The 18,408-nt window shown below is 33.4% G+C and overlaps 1 protein-coding gene across 1 annotated transcript in view; it reads right to left on the bottom strand.

The window, feature by feature from the left end:
- Positions 1-18,408, bottom strand: part of NKAIN2 (sodium/potassium transporting ATPase interacting 2) — a 1,389,007-nt gene that overhangs the window by 32,504 nt on the left and 1,338,095 nt on the right. Inside the window, exon 5 of the mRNA XM_074309950.1 lies at positions 2,877-2,937. Within this exon, the coding sequence (XP_074166051.1) occupies positions 2,877-2,937 (61 nt within the window). The remainder of the gene's footprint in view (positions 1-2,876; positions 2,938-18,408) is intronic.

Consider the following 18,408-nt stretch of genomic DNA (forward strand, 5'->3'; position numbering starts at 1 on the left):
AGGGCAAGGATTTCTAAGAATAGCATTAGGATTCAGGATCAGAATGAATTAGGATGGTGATAAATGCTATGAAAAACAAGCAGTAAAAAAAGAGATCTTTTAGTTATATTGAGAACAAAAGAAGGCTCCTCACACTAGAAAGGACAAACAAAAATGGTTATACACAAAAAGAAAATAAGAGATGGTATACTCAATAAGCTCAAAAACACACAGCCCAAACAATCTATATCACAGGATACTAGAAGGACTAACTGATTGTGATAGTGTTATAGATCTTAGGAAGATAATAAACAATGAGAAGGGCTGTAGGTCTAGAGAAGTGAAAATATCATCATACTTTTTTTTTTTTAAAGGAATAGAAACTGAATATTGCAGGAAATAATCTTGACTTTGGTTCCCAACAAAGTCCTAGAACATATCACTAAAGGAACAGTAAACATTTAGGAAAGGAAGCAGGAATCATGGAAAAGCTAACTTGTTCATCAAAAATTAGTCATGGTAGACTAATCTCGTTTTATGATAGAGGTACTAGGTCAAGCATATGTTCTAGACATAATATTTCTTGGCAGTAGATATCCCAGTAGACACAGGAGTTGGGAAAAATTCAAATCTTGACTAAGACACTAATGTAACCTGTACCTCAGTTTCTTTGTCTATAAAATGGGGATAATAATATCACTCATTTTTCAGGGTAAGGACAACATGAGATATTTTAAAGTGCTTTGAATGAAATACAAATATTGTTAAGTAAAATATTTGCTAAAATTTTTCATACTAGTTTTTTTGGAAGATGACAGTATAGTTAGATGGATCCAGAATTCATTGAACTCACATAATCAAGGATTAATGAAATGAAATGACAAAAGACAGGTCCTAATGTAGTGTCAAAGGGATTTGTACTTGGTCCTATACTGTTCAACATTTTTTCAGTGAGTTGGATGAAAAACATAAGCTGTCACATCTATCAAATTTCTAAAGCACATAAAACTAGGAGGGAAAACTACCTTGTCAAATAGTCAGGATCTAAAAGTTGACAGGCTAAAAGAATGAACTAAATCTAAGAAGATGAAATTTAGTAGTATTAATATTTTAGTGCTGTAATACTTTAGTAATGTTACTATTAGTAGTAAAATAATGTTTTAGTAATAGTAGTAATATTGAGTAGAATTAAATGTAAAGTCCTATACTTAGAGTCAATGTCACAAGTTCCTATGTTTTATAGCAGCTTTTCTGAAGAAAAAAAAAGATTTGGGTATTTTATTGGACATTAAGCTCAGTGTGAGAAGTCCTTATTGTATAAAAAAATAGAGATTGCAGTCCTATTGTATATGCTACCTTTGTCAAACAACATATGAAAGATTATGTTCACTTTTAATGTCACATTATAAGAACAACATTGTCAGGCAAGAAAGTGTCCTTGGGAAATATGGTAAATATGATTAAAGACACATGGAAATCCATGTGAAGACTACTTGAGGGGACTAGAGCTGTTTATCTTAGAAGAGGCTAAAATGATGAAACAAAACATAGAAGTTGCAGAGAAGGAGGTTTAAATTTGATACAAGAAAATCATGACAATTAAATCACTGAGCTATTGGGTTCCCTATTGCTAAGGAAAGTGGACAGCCACTTGTTAGTACTGTCCTGCATGGATTATTGTTACTTCTGAAGTCTCTTTTCATTCTGAAATTCTGAAATTTTGGATCCCAAAAGATAAGTCTGAACAAGAAATATAGATGTGGCAATCATTTGTGTAGAGGTATTGTTTAAAGGCATAGTTATGAATGAAAATTGCTAATGGGAGAGAACAAAAGAAGACAATTAACTGAGTCTTGGTGAACATCATCCAGCTCTGGGTATTGGGAAGATTCAAATAAATGAGCAAAGTGGCAACAATGGAGTGGTTAGAGAGGACTTTGAAGAAAATTCAAAAGCATATAATGTCTCTGAAACCAAGAGAGATAGAAGTATCCAAATGGAGGGTTGATCAACAATGTCCAATGCTATTAATAGCCAAGGAAAATAAGGACTGAGAAAAGCTCATTATTTTAGGAGATCACTGGGGAAAATTTTAATAGAGGTGGGGGGAATGGAAGCCAGTTTGCAAAGGTTTAATCAATAAATTTTATCAAGCACCCTACTATGTGCCAGGAATCATGGTAGCCAGAAGGGATACAAGCACAATTCATGAAATAGAAATAATCTTAAAATTCAAAGAGTTTGCTTTCTTAGAGAGTAGGTGGTGAGGAAATGATGGAGGCATGCAGAAAACTTTTTCATTTAACTTAGAAATGAATGTCATGAAGAGAGATGGGATAATAGTTGGATGGGGGTAGAAAAATCAGGAGGAAGTTTTGTTTTGTTTTTTAGATTAGCAATAGTTGATAATGCTTGCAAGCATTGCAGAGAAGTCATTGAAGAGAGAATATTGTAGAATGGATATTATTGTTAAAATTTTAGCTCCAGATGCAGATAACTTATTCAAGAAGAGTTAATGATCAGTTAAAAAAACCCTGAAAAAACATTATAGGGGACAGCTTTTTTTCACCTTCTCCCCCTTCTTTTCCAAACTCCTTTTACACAGACACATGCTTTTTCATAGCATTCTCATCTGGGTTTTGGCCATATTTGTTTTAGGACAGTAAGAAGTTTAAGACTCAGATTATGGCTTCCTGAATAGGTAAAAGCTCACTTTAGTAATATTCTGAACTAGATCCTTTATGAGAAACTCTTCAAGCTCTGCTGGGGACAAAAAGCTCTTCTCTTGTTCTAATGATATATTTGGGCTAATGTCTAAGAAGTAAGAAGGCAAGGTAGGAGGCACTGAAAAAGCTGCTTTCAACTTGAAAGAAATGCAATAGAGCTTTAATACTTACAGCTGTCCTCTTCTTCAGTAATACATTTCACAACATAACAGGCGTAGATGAACCCTGCCAACTGAAACAAAACAGAAGAGCTTTAGAGAGGAGGCACAAGGCAATGGAACAGCCTTTGGCTGGGAAAATAGTTCAAAGGCAGGCAATTTCCCCCACTGTTCGTTGCTCAGATGTGAATCTGCAATCCTGTTCCTTGATTTCCATGTGTTTTGATTTGATTTGAGTGGTGTTGATCATTTTGACAAACAAATATTTAGCTGTTTTTTCTCTGACCTGTGCTCGTGTGTGCAATCAGTTTGAGATAGACAATCTAAAGCAGGTGATTGGAGGTGTGGAAATACAGAATAGCAGTGATGAATCAACAGTGAGTGTTCCATGAGATACAGCACCAATCAATTTATAAGTTAGAATTACACTATGATTCCTAACATAAGAATTGGGCTTGCAATATCGGATCAACTGAAAGAGGTCATAAGGGAAAAATTCAGAACTTGAGATTTGTAGTTATAATAAACACCAGCATTTTGTAATAGTAATAACTGATATAATATAGCACTTTTCAGTGCATAATAGCACTTGATTTTTGCAACAACCCTGTGAGGTGGGTAATAGGAATATTCTTGGCCTCATTTTTAGATCTGAGGAAAAAAAAATCAAGTTTCAGAGCAAACAAAGGATATTCCAAAGTTATACAGATAGTAAATAGTGTTTGAGCTCAATTATTTTGAACCCCAAATCCAGTGTTTTTTCCAATATATCATGTCCACTTTTAAAATATGCTAATATTGTAAATAGAAAAACAGTTCTTAAATAGATCGCATAGTTTCAGAAATGCTCATTGGATTTTAACATCTCCAATCCATTGCTCACAGATCTGTGATTATTTTTTTTTCTAATATAGATTTGATTGTATTATTCCCCTACTGAAATACCTTCAATGACTCCCCATTATTTAAAGGAATATAAACACTTAAAACCAACATAAAATAAAAATACAGAGTCCTTATCATGGTTCTTAAGGCTATCAACCATCCATCTCCAACCTATTTTTTCAGATTTATTTTATTCTAGTCCACTCTAGATAAACTAGTTTTGGCCAAACTGACTTACCAGTTAGTTATTCCTACCTCCTCCCACCTCATATCCAGCATGTTCATCATGACTGGAATGTATTTCTTCCTTAACCATGCCTGTTAAATTATTTTCTTCCTTTAAGATTCATCTTTAATGTTATCTTTTTATGAACCTTCTCCATGCCCTCAAATTAAAGCCATCTCTCTATCCTAAAAAAATTTTTTTTTTTTGGAAATCTCTCCTTTGTTCCCCCAGTGTTGCTGTTTATAAAAAATTAATTTTGTATATATTATGTTCTCCTATACAAGAAGGTTTTTGTACTATATCTAATATTGTGCTTTGCACAGAATTGACACTTTTAAATATTTATAGAATTGAATTGATGAAGTAACAGATTAATTGGATACTGTTAAACAAGGATTGTTAGAATACATTTACTTTGGTGACATATAAAACATTTTCCATCATGGAAGAGAATATTCATATGGTAAATACATTGTAATTCTGATTTTGCTCTCATCCTTTGATACTCACTGATAAACAGACCAGTGATGCTGAATGTAGAAATTCACTGGCATTTGCAATTCTAAAGGACTCTGTCTATCTAAACAGAAGGCCCTTAACTTCTCAATTCCAATAATAGTAAATAATAGTAAAGTCAATTTTAAAGTTCTAATCTAGGAGACAAAAATAATGAAATTTATAGTGTATCCTCCTCTCCCCTACTCTGAGGGATGGGGAAATTTTTATATTTTATAAATTCCTTTCCATTCTTTATGGAATATTAAAAAGCATGCCCTTTGGAAAGAAGCTATAATCATGAGACATCCACAATTGCTTATCTTCATTTCAAAGAATTGATGTGTCTGACATAAGAATATTTGGTGGTGGGGTGAGGGGCCAAATGGAGAACAGGAAAAGGTGCTGTTCTTCCATCAGTATATATAAGAACTATCTGCTCATCAGAAATAGTACAAGCCTGAAATGAAAGGAAGTGTTAGACATATAGAAGCTATTTTCCATTATCTGACAGGCTATAGCCTATCAAGAAGTTAGCTAAGGGTAGAATACCTTGAGTCAGGAATTACCACAATGAGTATTTACAGTTGCAGCAGAGCTTAGAGAGAGATAAATAGGAATCCATTGGCAAAGGAAAATTGAAAAGACATTCAAAGTTTTGGGGAAAATAACTGCTCTGGTTAGGAAAAAGGTTAGATATTATTGTACAGCTGAAAGAATAGGCATGATTTCAAAAATGCCCGTCTTTACATGGGTCCTAGAGCCATGCTGACTCATAGGGTAACATCAAAAACAGTATGTTTATGACATTTTGAATTAATACTTTGTAATATCTCTGGAAAGGAAATTAGGAATCGACCTGCTTCCTGAACATGCACATAGGAAAGTGAGAAACATTTTCTGTTTAACTTTATTAAGAATTATAGATAAGAAAGTAACTGGCTGTCCTTAAAGTGAGATGGTTTGTGGTATATCTATCATAATAGACAAATGTAAAATTATTATCTTCTTAGAATATTCAGTGACATGATGAAAATATCATTCAAAAAGCATTTATTTTAAACACCTATTATATGTCAGGCAGAATACTAAATGTTAGGGATACAAAGAAAAAGCCTGGTTCTTAAGGACCTTAATCTAGACATCTTAAGGTTTTAGACTTGGCTAAAATTTAGGAGACAAAATAGATTAATAGAAAGGATAGTCATAACTTTTTTCTTTGAAAATCATCAATATTTATTGCGATGATTTGTTTTTAAATTACCTAGATTTCCTCTTATATCACTTCTCTTTTTCTCCCATAGAACCATTCCTTACATCGACGAATTTTTTTAAAAGAGAAGAGAAAGAGAGGAAATAAAAAAAATTCATCAAACCTAATCATTGAAAAATATTGAAAAAATGTTACCTGAAATGTTTCATATCCAGGAATGAGTTTTACACTCTCCTACCCATATCTTCAAAAGCATAAAGAGAAATGTCTTTTCTTATCTACTATTTGAGACAAAGCTTATTTTTTATAATTCAAAAAATCATTTTTGTTTGATTTGTGCTTGTTTGCATTAACATTGTTATACTCATTTTGTATGCTGTTTTCTCAGACTTGATCATATTACTTTGAATCAGAATCTTTTTTTTTCTGAAGACTTCTACACTTCTCTCAGTATATTTTATGAATTTGAAGGGTAAACCTCTCAGAAATAAGGCTATTACCAGGACAACTTATTTAAAAAGTTTTATGGGCTGCTTTCCCCTTGTATCCTTAGCTCAGTTGTGCAGTATGTGGCATATAATATCTACTTTATAAATACTTCTTGGATAGAATGAAATTGATTAACAAAATTATTAACTTAAGCTAGCTTCTTTCTATGTTAGATTGACAGATTGTGGGAGAATGAGAGATAGTCTCTGTAACATTTTATCAAGATTTTGATTTATTTCTGTGTAATATAATCACCTATCACTAAAAAATGTATAAATTACACAACTATATAGGAAACCAAGAGCTGATTGGAAGGTCATGTCCAGAATAAGTAGTTGTTGCTAATCAGGAAGCATATTCAGAGTTGTGGTCCCCAAAGAGTAAAACTTGGTTTCAATGTTGAACAGTTACCAGTTACTGGGAGTGACCAGTGACCATTTAGGATGTCTACTCTCTACAAAAACAAATCATCCTTTAGTGTTCAGTTCAAATTTTACCTCTTCCAGAGAGTTATTTCCAATTGCTCTGATTCTTATTGATCTGAATTACTCTAGCACTTATGACCTCTATCAGTCATGTTGACACTTGTTTGCAAAGGCAATGTTCTCTTCTCCCTGTTTAATCATCTCTATGATAAATCCTTGACTCCACTCTCATCCTATATATCTTATTGGGGGTAAATTTTTGATGTTTTTATATTTATAGCATTGAGAATATTCAAAACTCTATGGTCACAGAAGTATCACTTTAATTCAGACTTTCTTTTCTTGAGTTTCTCATTGCCAAAGGTTCTGAATTTGCTTCATATTTTCTCCTACTTGAGTTCATCCTATACATTGTTGGTAAGGGGGATTTTTTAAGCATGGATCTCACCAGGTAGTTTCCCCATTAAGCAAACTCCAATGATTTCTTATTGTCTCTGAACTTGTCTTAATCTCTATGTTTCTAGTCGCAAAGTAACTTCCTCATCTCCATTCTGTGAGCCAACCAAATTTGTCTCCTCTCTGTTACTCATAACATTACATCTCCTTTCTTTTACTGTATTTTTCTGTTCATTATTTCTTTTGCCTAAAATTAACTTTCTTTTTGTATCTGCTTCATAGAATTCCTTTCTTTCTTTATTATGCAACTCAAACCCCAATAATAATAATAATAAAATACAGCATTTACTTTGTATTGGATTATTCTAAGCACATTACAATTGTATGCAATTTGATCCTCACAATAATCCTGTGAGGTACACACTCTTATTATCCCCATTTTACATAAGAGGAAAGTGGGACAAAGAGGGGCTGAGTTGCCCAGGGATTTATTCTGCATATATTAATACATGTTATTGTTATCTTCCTCGTGAACACATGAGGATGATTTTTTCATTCATTATCTTTCTAATTCCACAGCTTCACTCAATGCCTGACACAGAGTAAGTTATTAATAAATATTGGTTAGAATATGGGACAAGTTCATCATAACAATGAGGCACTAAAATGTGACAATAGTCATTTGCAAACTTGGAGGACATTATTAGAATTAGAGAGAGCTTAGGTAAGTTGTTCATGGAGAAATGTATATGTAAATATTGGATAAGATCAAGATTATTAGCTATGGTGAAAAGAAGTGTCAGAAGTCTAAGGTTAGTTTTTAAGTATATGAAGAACTCTTAAATGGAGAATTGTAGCAGGCTATTCTTTACAGAAGACAAAAAAGGACATAGGCTTTTGTATCATGAAGGCTTCAAATTAGATGAAAAAGAATGTTTTTTTCTGACTGTGAAACATATTAAATATAGATTACCAAGGGAGATGTGAAAGTCATTTATCTGAAGATGAATAGGGCAGCTATTCATCTTTCTGGGTTGGTTTGGATATGATCTTGCCTAAAGGCAAAGGCATGTAGATTGCCTCTCAAGGTCTCTTCCATCCTTGTAATCTTATTAAAATCACTAATAAACAGAGCCATTTGAGTATCTAGTAGATAATTTAAATACTTTCATTGGATCACAGGATTGTATATCTGGAAGGAACCTTAGAAATTATCCAATTCAACTCCCATATTATATAAGTGAAAAAGCTAAGTCCCAGAAAGGCTAAATGTCTTGCCAAAAGTTATACAACTAATTAATAGTATAGTGAGAATCAGTACTTGTGGGCTCCTGACTCTAAATTGGATGTCATATTACACTATTGATATTCTATGTTCTACAACTCTGTTTTAGTTGGCAAATTATTTCTTTAAAGAGAGAAAATTATGTTATATTAATATATGTATATATATTAATATATATATATATAGTCATATTTGCATAGTAGCTATGTGTGCTCATTTTCTCCTCCCAAACCCTATAACACTTGGGATAGAAGGTAGTTTTACTGTCATTATAACCTGTGCTATTATTTGTATGCTTGGTATATCTTCCAACTAGATATAGATCTCTTGAGGACAAAGACTGTTTTTCTCATCTTTCTATATTTTGTTTTACCTGGCACAAGGTCTTGCAAATAACAAGTGATCAATAAATATTTTGAATTTAAATTTGTTAAAAATTTGTTTATAAAACATTTATAAATCTATAGATCCTCTGCTTCAATTAATTGATTCAAATTTATAAGAATAAAAACCAGTCTCCAATTCATAAATGATAAAAGCACATGAACAAGCAATTTTCAGAGAAGAAATTAAAACTGTTTCTAGTCATATGAAAAAATTATCTAAATCACTATTGATCAGAGAAATGCAAATTAAGATAACTCTGGGAAATGCAAATTAAGATAACTCTGGGAAATGCAAATTAAGACAACTTTGAGATACCACTACACACCTGTCAGATTGGCTAAGATGACAGGAACAAATAATGATGAATATTGGAGGGGATATGGGAAAACTGGGACACTAATACATTGTTGGTGGAGTTATGAAAGAATCCAACCATTCTGGAGAGCAATATAGAACTATACCCAAAGGGCTATCAAGCTGTGCATAATGTTAGATCCAGCAATGTCTCTACTGGGATTATACCTCAAAGAGATCATAAAAAAGGGAAAAGGAACCATATGTGAAAAAAAAAGTTTGTAGCTGCCCTTTTTGTAGTGGCAAGGAACTGGAAGTTGAATGGATGGTTGTTAGTTGGAGAATAGCTCAACAAATTATGGTATATGAATATTTTGGAATAGTATTATTCTATAGGAAATGATTAACAGGATGATTCCAGAAAAACTTGGAGAGATTTACATGAACTGATGCTAAGTGAAGTGAGTAGAATCAAGAGAACATTGTACATAGCAACAATAAAATTATGTGATGATCAATACTGGGGGTATGGTTCTTTTCAACAGTGAGGTGATTCAGGCTAGTTGCAATGGACTGGTGATAGAGAAAGCTTTCTGCACCCAGAGAAAGAACTGTGGCAACTGAGTGTGGATCACAACATAGTATTTTTACTTTTTTTGTTACTTGCTTGCTTTTTGTCTTCTTTTTCATTTTCCTCCTTTTGATATGATTTTTCTTGTACAGTATGATAATTATGGAAATTTATATAGAAGACTTGCATGTTCAACATATATTGGATTACTTCTATCTAAGGGAGGGGTAGGGGAAGGGAGGGAGAAAAAATTCAAAACAAGATTTTTGCAGGGGTGAATATTGAAAACTATATATGCATATAATTTGAAAATAAAAAAAACTTTTTAAAAAAGCTTTTATTCTTGAAGTTTATGCAAAAGATTATATGATTCTTTCCCTATTCTTCTCACAGTGTGCTGTTGAATTCTTCAGCCTAATTCAATGATTTAGCATATGGTTAAAGAGTAACTTTCTACTGCATCCCCCAATGAATTTCATATCCATGCTGATAACATTAATATTAGCATTTTCTTATGGGCCTGTGATTCCCTCAACTCCAATGCTTCCCTTCTCTACCCAGTTGCTTTAGTCATTCATTGTTAGAAATGGACATGACAATTTATCACTTGAATTTATTCTACCTTCAAGATCTTGAGCTCTGAAATTCCCATCTCCAATTTCTAGCTCCTGTTTCATCATTTCAACCATCTCACTGCTCCTGAAACTTTATCATTAATTTAGAAAGCATGAGCTTAGTTATTGGTACAGTTAAAGGATTAGCACAATGGAGCTTTGAGAAATAGTATGCAATTTTAACCTAAAAGGGAGACCATGAGCAGCTTGCACTGTCTTTCTGCAACAGTATAGTAGATTTGTTTGCTGAGCATGATAAAGACAAAAGAGTGGGTTCTCTTGGACAAATAAATAAACCAGCATGGCCAACAAGTCTTGGAGTCTTTATTTCTCACTCTTGAGAATGTTTTCTATTGCTCCGTGAGGAATTTAGTTGGATCAATGGGACTATGAGGGTATGCTTATAATTCATTTCCCTTGGGAGTATGACATCTGGGAGAGAATCACATGCAACTGGGAGTCAAGATACTACAATTTCATTACAAAGCTCTTTGAAGTAGATTCATTATTGCTTGGCCTTCTGGTGTTTTCTGTTCTGAAAATCTCAGGAAGTTTCCAGTGCAGCATAACACAAACAAATTCCCAAGCAAGATACCCTATAGAAGAGCACAGATATACACAAATAAACCAACCTTCCCAGGAATTGTTCTATATCAGAGTGGAAGAGATGTCATTCTGTGTTAGAGCTATTGGTAAAAGTTGATTTTTTTATTCCTCACAGATCAATTGCTTGGAAACCTTAGACAGATAAAAATAGTCACACCTTAAGATGTGCTTCAGTCTTGAGGAACAAAGATATTCTTTTGGTAGCAGAGATATAGAGGTGATCTTAGGACTCATGTGATCAAGGTGACAAAAATTTGTCTATAGATTCTGCCAGATGCTACTTGTTCAACACATCCTGATTGATAAGCCTAAGAATTCATCTAGATCAGAAGCAATGTCAAAGTACCTTTTCCTTTAATCTCTTGATTTCTTCCAGTTCTCTTCTATTCTAATCTTAACTACTTTCCCATCTAGCCTGGATCCCATGCCAGACATTTCAATGATATGCAAGCCATATCTATAATCTATAATATCTTATCACTTTTATTTTTCCCTTTCTACTTTGCTAATCTTTAACCCTGAAAAATCTCTGCTTTCTTTTCTTTCCTCTTTTGGTGTTCTTGCATTTTTAGAGAAATTTTCCAATTACATTAACTGGGTTAATTGAGTCCAACATTAATTTAATCACTGATAACCATTAATATGAGATCCTTGTCTAATAACCATTGGCAGTGACACACTGATAAAGCTGAAGACATGTATTTTGCCATTCTGGTTAAAGGAAACCTGCTATTTCTTTGGACACTCAGCTTAAGCATCACCTCCTATATGAGGGTTCCCCTGATTCTTCCAGCATCTAGTATCTCTCCCCTGAAATTACTCAACTTATATACAGTGTCCTCCCTATTATGATGTAAGCTCCTTGAGGGTAAGAACTCTTCAATTTTTATTGAAAAGCCTTTTGCTTTTTAATTTATAGTAAATATTTAATAAAGACTTATTTGGTTGTTGATTTGTTTTTAACTCAGGCTCCTATAATAATCTAGTAACTATTCTTTCCTCTCTCTAACTCATCTTTCATATTGCTGTTCAAGTGAATAATGTAATCATTAGGGTTCTCAAACTATGGCCCGCTGAGGATGTTTATGTGGCCCACCGGGTTATGGCAAATGGTCTGAGGGTCGGAGACAGAGTGTGAGTTTTTGTTTTTACTATAGTCTGACCCTCCAACAGTCTGAGGGATAGTGAACTGGCCCTCTATTTAAAAAGTTTGAGGACCACTTATGCTTCAAGATTCCTGATGTCATCAAAATGCATCCACATACATGATTTAACATCCTTAAATCCAATTACTGTGAATTAGGAATTCCCTGAAGTTGTTGAATTATTTGAAATCACATTGTATATTTTAATTGAGCTGGAGCTCATTACTATACTTTTTATAATTATAACTTCATATAGTACAAATTTTAATAATATAGTACCACATCGGGAACTTTGTCAATTTTCACTAATTGAGACCTATCTGCAGAGAACTTGGTAAGAGATCTTTGAGAGTTTCCCTAACCCAATAACCCTGTGAAAAACTTAGCAGTGAGCCTCTCTAAACCAAAATGGGTTGAACCTCAATTAATAGACATATAGTATTATCACTGGATCACATCCAAAGCTTCTATGTCTTGGTGGAAACAAGGACAAGAAGCAACAATTTTGAAGCATTTACTAAATGGTAGGTATAGTTGCTAGTTTCTAGGGAAATAAACAAAGTAAAGTAATTTCTGCTCTCAAGAAGGGAGAAACAATATATACTGAGCAAATGTAAGAAAATCTGAGTGGGGATGGCCTTTTAGAAGCTGGGGGATAAAAAAAAAACCCTCTTATAGATTGTGGGATTTGAGGGGCAGCTAGTTGGTGCAGTGGATAGAGTACAAGTCCTGAAGTCAGAAGGATCTGAGTTAAAATCTGGTCTCCAACACTTAACATTTTCTAATTATGTGATCCTGGGCAAGTCACTTAACCCCAATTGCCCCAGCCAAAAAAAAATTAGGATTTGAGCTGAATCTTAAAGAAAGGCAGATATAGTAAAAGGTAGATTTGAGGAGCAAAGGATCTCAGCACCTCTCAGGCGTAGGGGACTGCCAATATTCAGATATGGGAGATATGATGTTATGTTTAAGAAGGCAGTTTGGGGTTTGTTTTTTCACTTGTTTTTTTAAAATTACACATATAGTTTTCAACATTCATTTTTGTAATATCTTGAGTTTCAATTTGTTCTCCCTCCTTCTCTACTTTCCCCCATCTAAAGATAAGCAAGCAATAAAATGTGTAGAGAAGAGTGAAATATAAGAACACCAGAAAGGTAGAAAGAGACTAGATCATGAAGCATTTTTAAATAGCACAGGACTTTATATTTGATCCTGGAGTTAATAGTATTTGCAAACTCATTAAATAGGTAAGTGACAAGGTCAAACTCGTGCTTTTTAGACAATCATGTTGGCAGCTGAGTGCAGATTGGATTGGAATAGAGAAAGACTATATAAGAAGACCATTTAGAAGACCAATTCAATAGTGTAGATGAAAGATAATCAGTATCTGACCAGTGATATGGTTGTGGAGTGCAGAGAAGGAAATGCATAAAAGAAAGATGTTGTGAATGTAGGAAATGACAGTCTGTCAATGGCACTGATATGTGGGGTAAGGCGGAATGAGAAGTTGAAAGTAACATCAGAATTGTGAGTCTGGATGGCTATGTGACGTCCAATATCCAAAAGATATTCATAATCGTAGCTCAGGAGAGAAATTAGGACTTGTCGATATAGATTTACATAGATAAAATTGAATCTAGGAGATCTGAGATATTGGCATAGTAGCTGAGAGCCCAAGACTAGCTCACCATTTTAATAATGATTTGGAGGTAGAATTAAGCAGTCACTGCCCCCCCATTGCCCTGATAAATGGCTTAGACATATTTAACTAGAAAAAGGAGGTAGGCTAGTCAAGAAATGATTATGAAGGACATCAGCTAGACAGACCAATTGATACTTTGTTATTTCTGAGATAATAAAAGAAGCAGGAGTTTTCCAGTTAACTGTTTAGATCTATGGAGAATTTGTGGAAATAATTCTAGAATGGAAGGTGTGAAAATATAGGATAAGAAAAATAAGATAGACTGGTCATATAGCAAGAACAGGAATTTAGATGAGCAGTACAGTTATTATGTTGATACCTGCAAAATTGAAAAGGCTTAGGGATTTATGTTCTCCAGAGCATATTCAGTAATTCTCATTTGGAAGATTTATAAAAGCATATATGAACAAGAAGAGACCAATATAAGAACACTTGCATCAATTGGAATATAGACATTGGAAGAAATCCAGACATTAGTGAGGTCATGGAACCTTGAAGTAAGAGTTCATACTAATGGTGCAATGGGATCAAAGACATCTTTCACATTCCCCCCCACCAAGAAGTATTAATGCTAATGAAAATGTGTGGTAGTATTGGTTGAAATTTTCTCTTTTAACATAACAACTGGGGAAATACTTCCTTTGGCCACTGACTTTGCCTAAGTTTTACCTCAATTGCTTGCCACAAGGATCATTTATATTTACAAATTCATTGCTGAATCAATGAATTCATTATAAAGTGTGTCCCAAAATTCTTAGTGCAGTTTTAAGACTTAATAACTTCAGAACTATAAATCCTGCATATGCACAAAAAAGGCACTTGAAAGAAAGTAATTACATACATTTAAAAAAATGTTTCTTAACAAAATTCAAAATATCCATTGTCTTGCATTAAACATTAGTCAATTTTTAATTTTGTAAAAATTTTTAGCATTTGTTGCTCAATGACTGAAAGGATTGCATTTGTAATCCTAGTCTTTAGATCATCAAAAGAATACTTTCATGCACAAATGATAGTTTCCTGTGATTCCATAAGAAAAAGTCAAATGGAGGCAAATCAGATGATAGAAGCAGCCAAGCAAAATGACCTCCTCTACTGATTGATCTATCACTTTTAGAATATATCTTCTAGAAATTGTTGCACTCACAAAGCATGGAAAGGTACTCTGACTTGTTACAAATAAAAAAATAAAACTATAGGATTAAAAATCCTCCAAAGTAAATAGTTTACAAGAAATTTAAACAATTAAGCACTCAGATGATTTACTTTAGAGGGGGAGATGTAGCGGGGGAGATGTGGCCCTTTCATTTATGAAGTTATTAAATTTTAAAAATTCACTAAGATTTTGGGACAATCTATACTTGACAGTAGTATCCAATTGAAATAATTATGAATTCATCATAAATTATTTTCACCAGTTTTTTTAGCTTTGCTAGACATTATTTAAATCTTGTTTCTGACATTTATTACTTTTGTCAACTTGAACAAAACACTTTCTGGTCCTCAGTTTTTATACTTGAAAAAATGAGATACTTTAGATAACTTCTGTGATCCCTTCCAATTCTACATCTATGATCTTAAAATTCTGTTTAAGAAACAATTGTATCTGAATATAAACTTCACATTGAGAATTTTCTATATTTTCATAGTAAACAGTTCATTATATCTAAATAAGTTTCTAGGAGTTCCTCTCAACCTCATTTTTCAAGCAATAACTCCACAATATAAACAACAGCAACTGCCAATTTATGGACAGCAAAATTCAGTCCCAAGAGTTTGAAATTTCATGTTTTTGGTTAAATTGTCATTAGATCTTAGATTATTAATTAACCTTAATTAATAATATGAAACAAAAGTACTATATGACTGTGCTTAACAAGGATCTTTTAATTTTAGAATAAAATTCCTTGAGTATCTGGGAAATTTTTTTTGACATATTAACAAATCCATTTGTAGTTCATTATAAAAGCTTACTGACTAAAAGAGACCTTTAAGCTCAAACCTCATCACCTCTAAACAAGAATGGAAGTTTTCCTCCCCCAAAATGATTGAGATCCACACATAAATGAATATTTTTGTCATTCCATTTTACTCTTTTTCATTCTATTATTTCCTGCTTTAAAAAAAACATTCCATTTTGAATTACTAGCTTTAGAGAGAAAAGCAGGATTTGCCTTTTCTTTGTACAATGTTATTTCTGTTTTTAAATGACATTATAAATTACAAAAGAATGATAGTCATTTAAATATTCATCTCAAAGGGGGGAAAAAGATAAAGTATCTACATGGAAAGTAAAAGCATTGATTTCATGCCTTCATCAGTGAAACAAAAGGAAGCAGAGGATACATACAGATATGAACACTTGAAATTGAATGAAATGGTTTTAGTTTTGTTCTTTAAAGGAGGGTGGCATAATGTGATAGATATTGATGACCTTACATTCTGACTACATAATTATATATAAATGGTGCAATAGGACATTTAAGCTACCTTCATCTTTTGTGTTCAAAGTGGAGAGATAAACCAAAGCCTTTTGGTTTGATTCATCTTTGCATATACCTTTACATAAGATAGATTGTTCAGTTCCAATTCAGCTGATATAGAATTGCGTATCATGTTGATATCCATTTTCAAGAGAAAGAAAATTATCTTTTTTCTCTATAACTAAATCAGATGTTATGAGTAAACATTCCAGAAATTTAGCTAGAAGCTAATAGATTAAGGAAAAGAAAAACAAATGATAGCTTTAGGTAATTTTTTCTTAAAGGATTCAGTTGTAACACAATTATGAATTAAGGAAAAAATGAGTAATGTTTATTTATACTATTTTCAGAGCCACAATCTACTATGCTATGGTTTATATCGAAAAATCTATTTTATTATAATTTTCAGATTTCTAAGCACTGATAAATGGGTTGAATATATTTTTGAATCACTGCAAAAACATCTTTTAATATAGAATTATTCTAAGAATACTTCTCTCACCTTTAATATCTGGAATACCTGATGATTTCAGTGCTGTATATATCAGGAAAATATAAGTAAATAATCAGTTTTACCTTTTTCACCTCTTTCTGAGATTATAGTTTTTCTAACTACCCATGATATCTTTTTAAAAATACCTATTTATCTTTTTTTTTTGCTTTGAATTTTTAAATTTAGTAACAACATGCTTAGGTTATTTCTTTCCACAATATATTTGAATGTATCTATATATCACATGCATACTCAGTATAGTTTCTTGGCTTTTTTTTTTTTTTACATAATAGTTCAACATTTGATTTTTTCCCCCAGCAAGGGAACATAACTAGATGCCTTTAGTGCAGTTAATGAGGATCTTTTGATAGTAAGACTTGTCATTTGTGGATTGGGGCATGATCTCACTTGTTCTCTAGATGATTCTTAGCCACAGATTGAAACATTAAGTAGCAGGCTGCAAGCCTTACTAAGTATACCCATTCCAGGGGCAGTCACCTGCCTGCAGAAATCCTGAGTGATTGTCTCTAGAGCTATTTTGAAAGTTCATAGTCTACTGACTCAGAAAAGCTTTTCATCAGATCAGAAACATATTAATACCAGCCTTGAAGTGCTGTGCTGCATCACCAAGCATGACTATATTTTCAAAAAAATAATAATAAAAAAGACAAAATAAAACCAGCCATCCCTAGCCTTGGACCATTCCTAATCTTTCATTTCAAATGCAAATAGACACCCCTTTCCTCCTTTCTGCTTTCATCTTTACTCTTTGTGACTCTATTTGGGGCTTTTCCTGGCAAAGGTACTATAGTGGTTTGCCATTTCTTTCTGCAGCTGCTCTGAATGATGAGGGAATTGAGGCAAACAGGTTCAAGTTGGTCACACAGTTAGTAGGTGTCTGAGGCTGGATATGATTTCAGAGCTTTCTGACTTTAAGCCCAGCACTGTAAGTAACCACCAAGCAACCTAGATGCCCCGTCAATCTACCCTTTCCTTATACTTTGTTCGATTTTTCTCATACTTTTTAGAGTGGACATAACTTCAGAAATTTAGTTATTTTTCTCAAAGACCACAGGTTCAGAGCCAGAGGGAAGTTCTGAGGCTACCTAGTATCCCTTATTTTATACAGATGCCCAACTGAAGCCTGAAGTGGCTTGTCCAGGTAAACACAGGCAGTAAGTATTAAAGGTAGCAGTATTGCTTCTGGGAGTTTCAGTATAGAAGGCATTCATCTTTTTCATTCTAATTTCTGTCTGCCTACAACAGTTAGCATTTGTATGGTATTTTTAAGGTTTGCAAAGTATGTTATGTCATTTGATTTTTAAATAAGTATATATAGTAGATGCTGTCATTCCCATTTTAGAGATGAGCAAATTGTGGCTAAGAGAAATCAGACCAGAGTCACATGATGAATATGTAGATAATGCTTAATCTCTCATTCCAGTCCCAGATGAAGTGACCTTTGTTCTCTCTTAGCTCCAGTACCAATGATAAAACCCTCTGTTCGGTATTTAAAGCTCTTTATGACTTGTCCCTCTTCTGCTTTTCCAGGTTTCTTACATTCCACTTCATGTATTCTACCTATACTACAATGTAATGTGCTGTTGTCTCCAGAAACTGCTGATTGCTCTCTGGTCTAGAGACTTCTTCCTCCAGAGAGCCACCTCAAGTCTGGCCCAGACAAGAGACTCTCTCTCTCCTCCAGAGAGCCGCTCTAACTCTGACCTAGAACAGAGACTCTCTATCTCTGAAGTGCCACCCTCTTTTATCCTCCCAGAGAATGGGTGTGGGATAATGCAAGGGCTTCTGGGAAAAATTACTTCAACCAATGAACTT

The sequence above is a fragment of the Sminthopsis crassicaudata genome, chromosome 4 (assembly GCF_048593235.1).
Source record: "Sminthopsis crassicaudata isolate SCR6 chromosome 4, ASM4859323v1, whole genome shotgun sequence".
NCBI classification, from domain to species: Eukaryota; Metazoa; Chordata; class Mammalia; order Dasyuromorphia; family Dasyuridae; genus Sminthopsis; species Sminthopsis crassicaudata.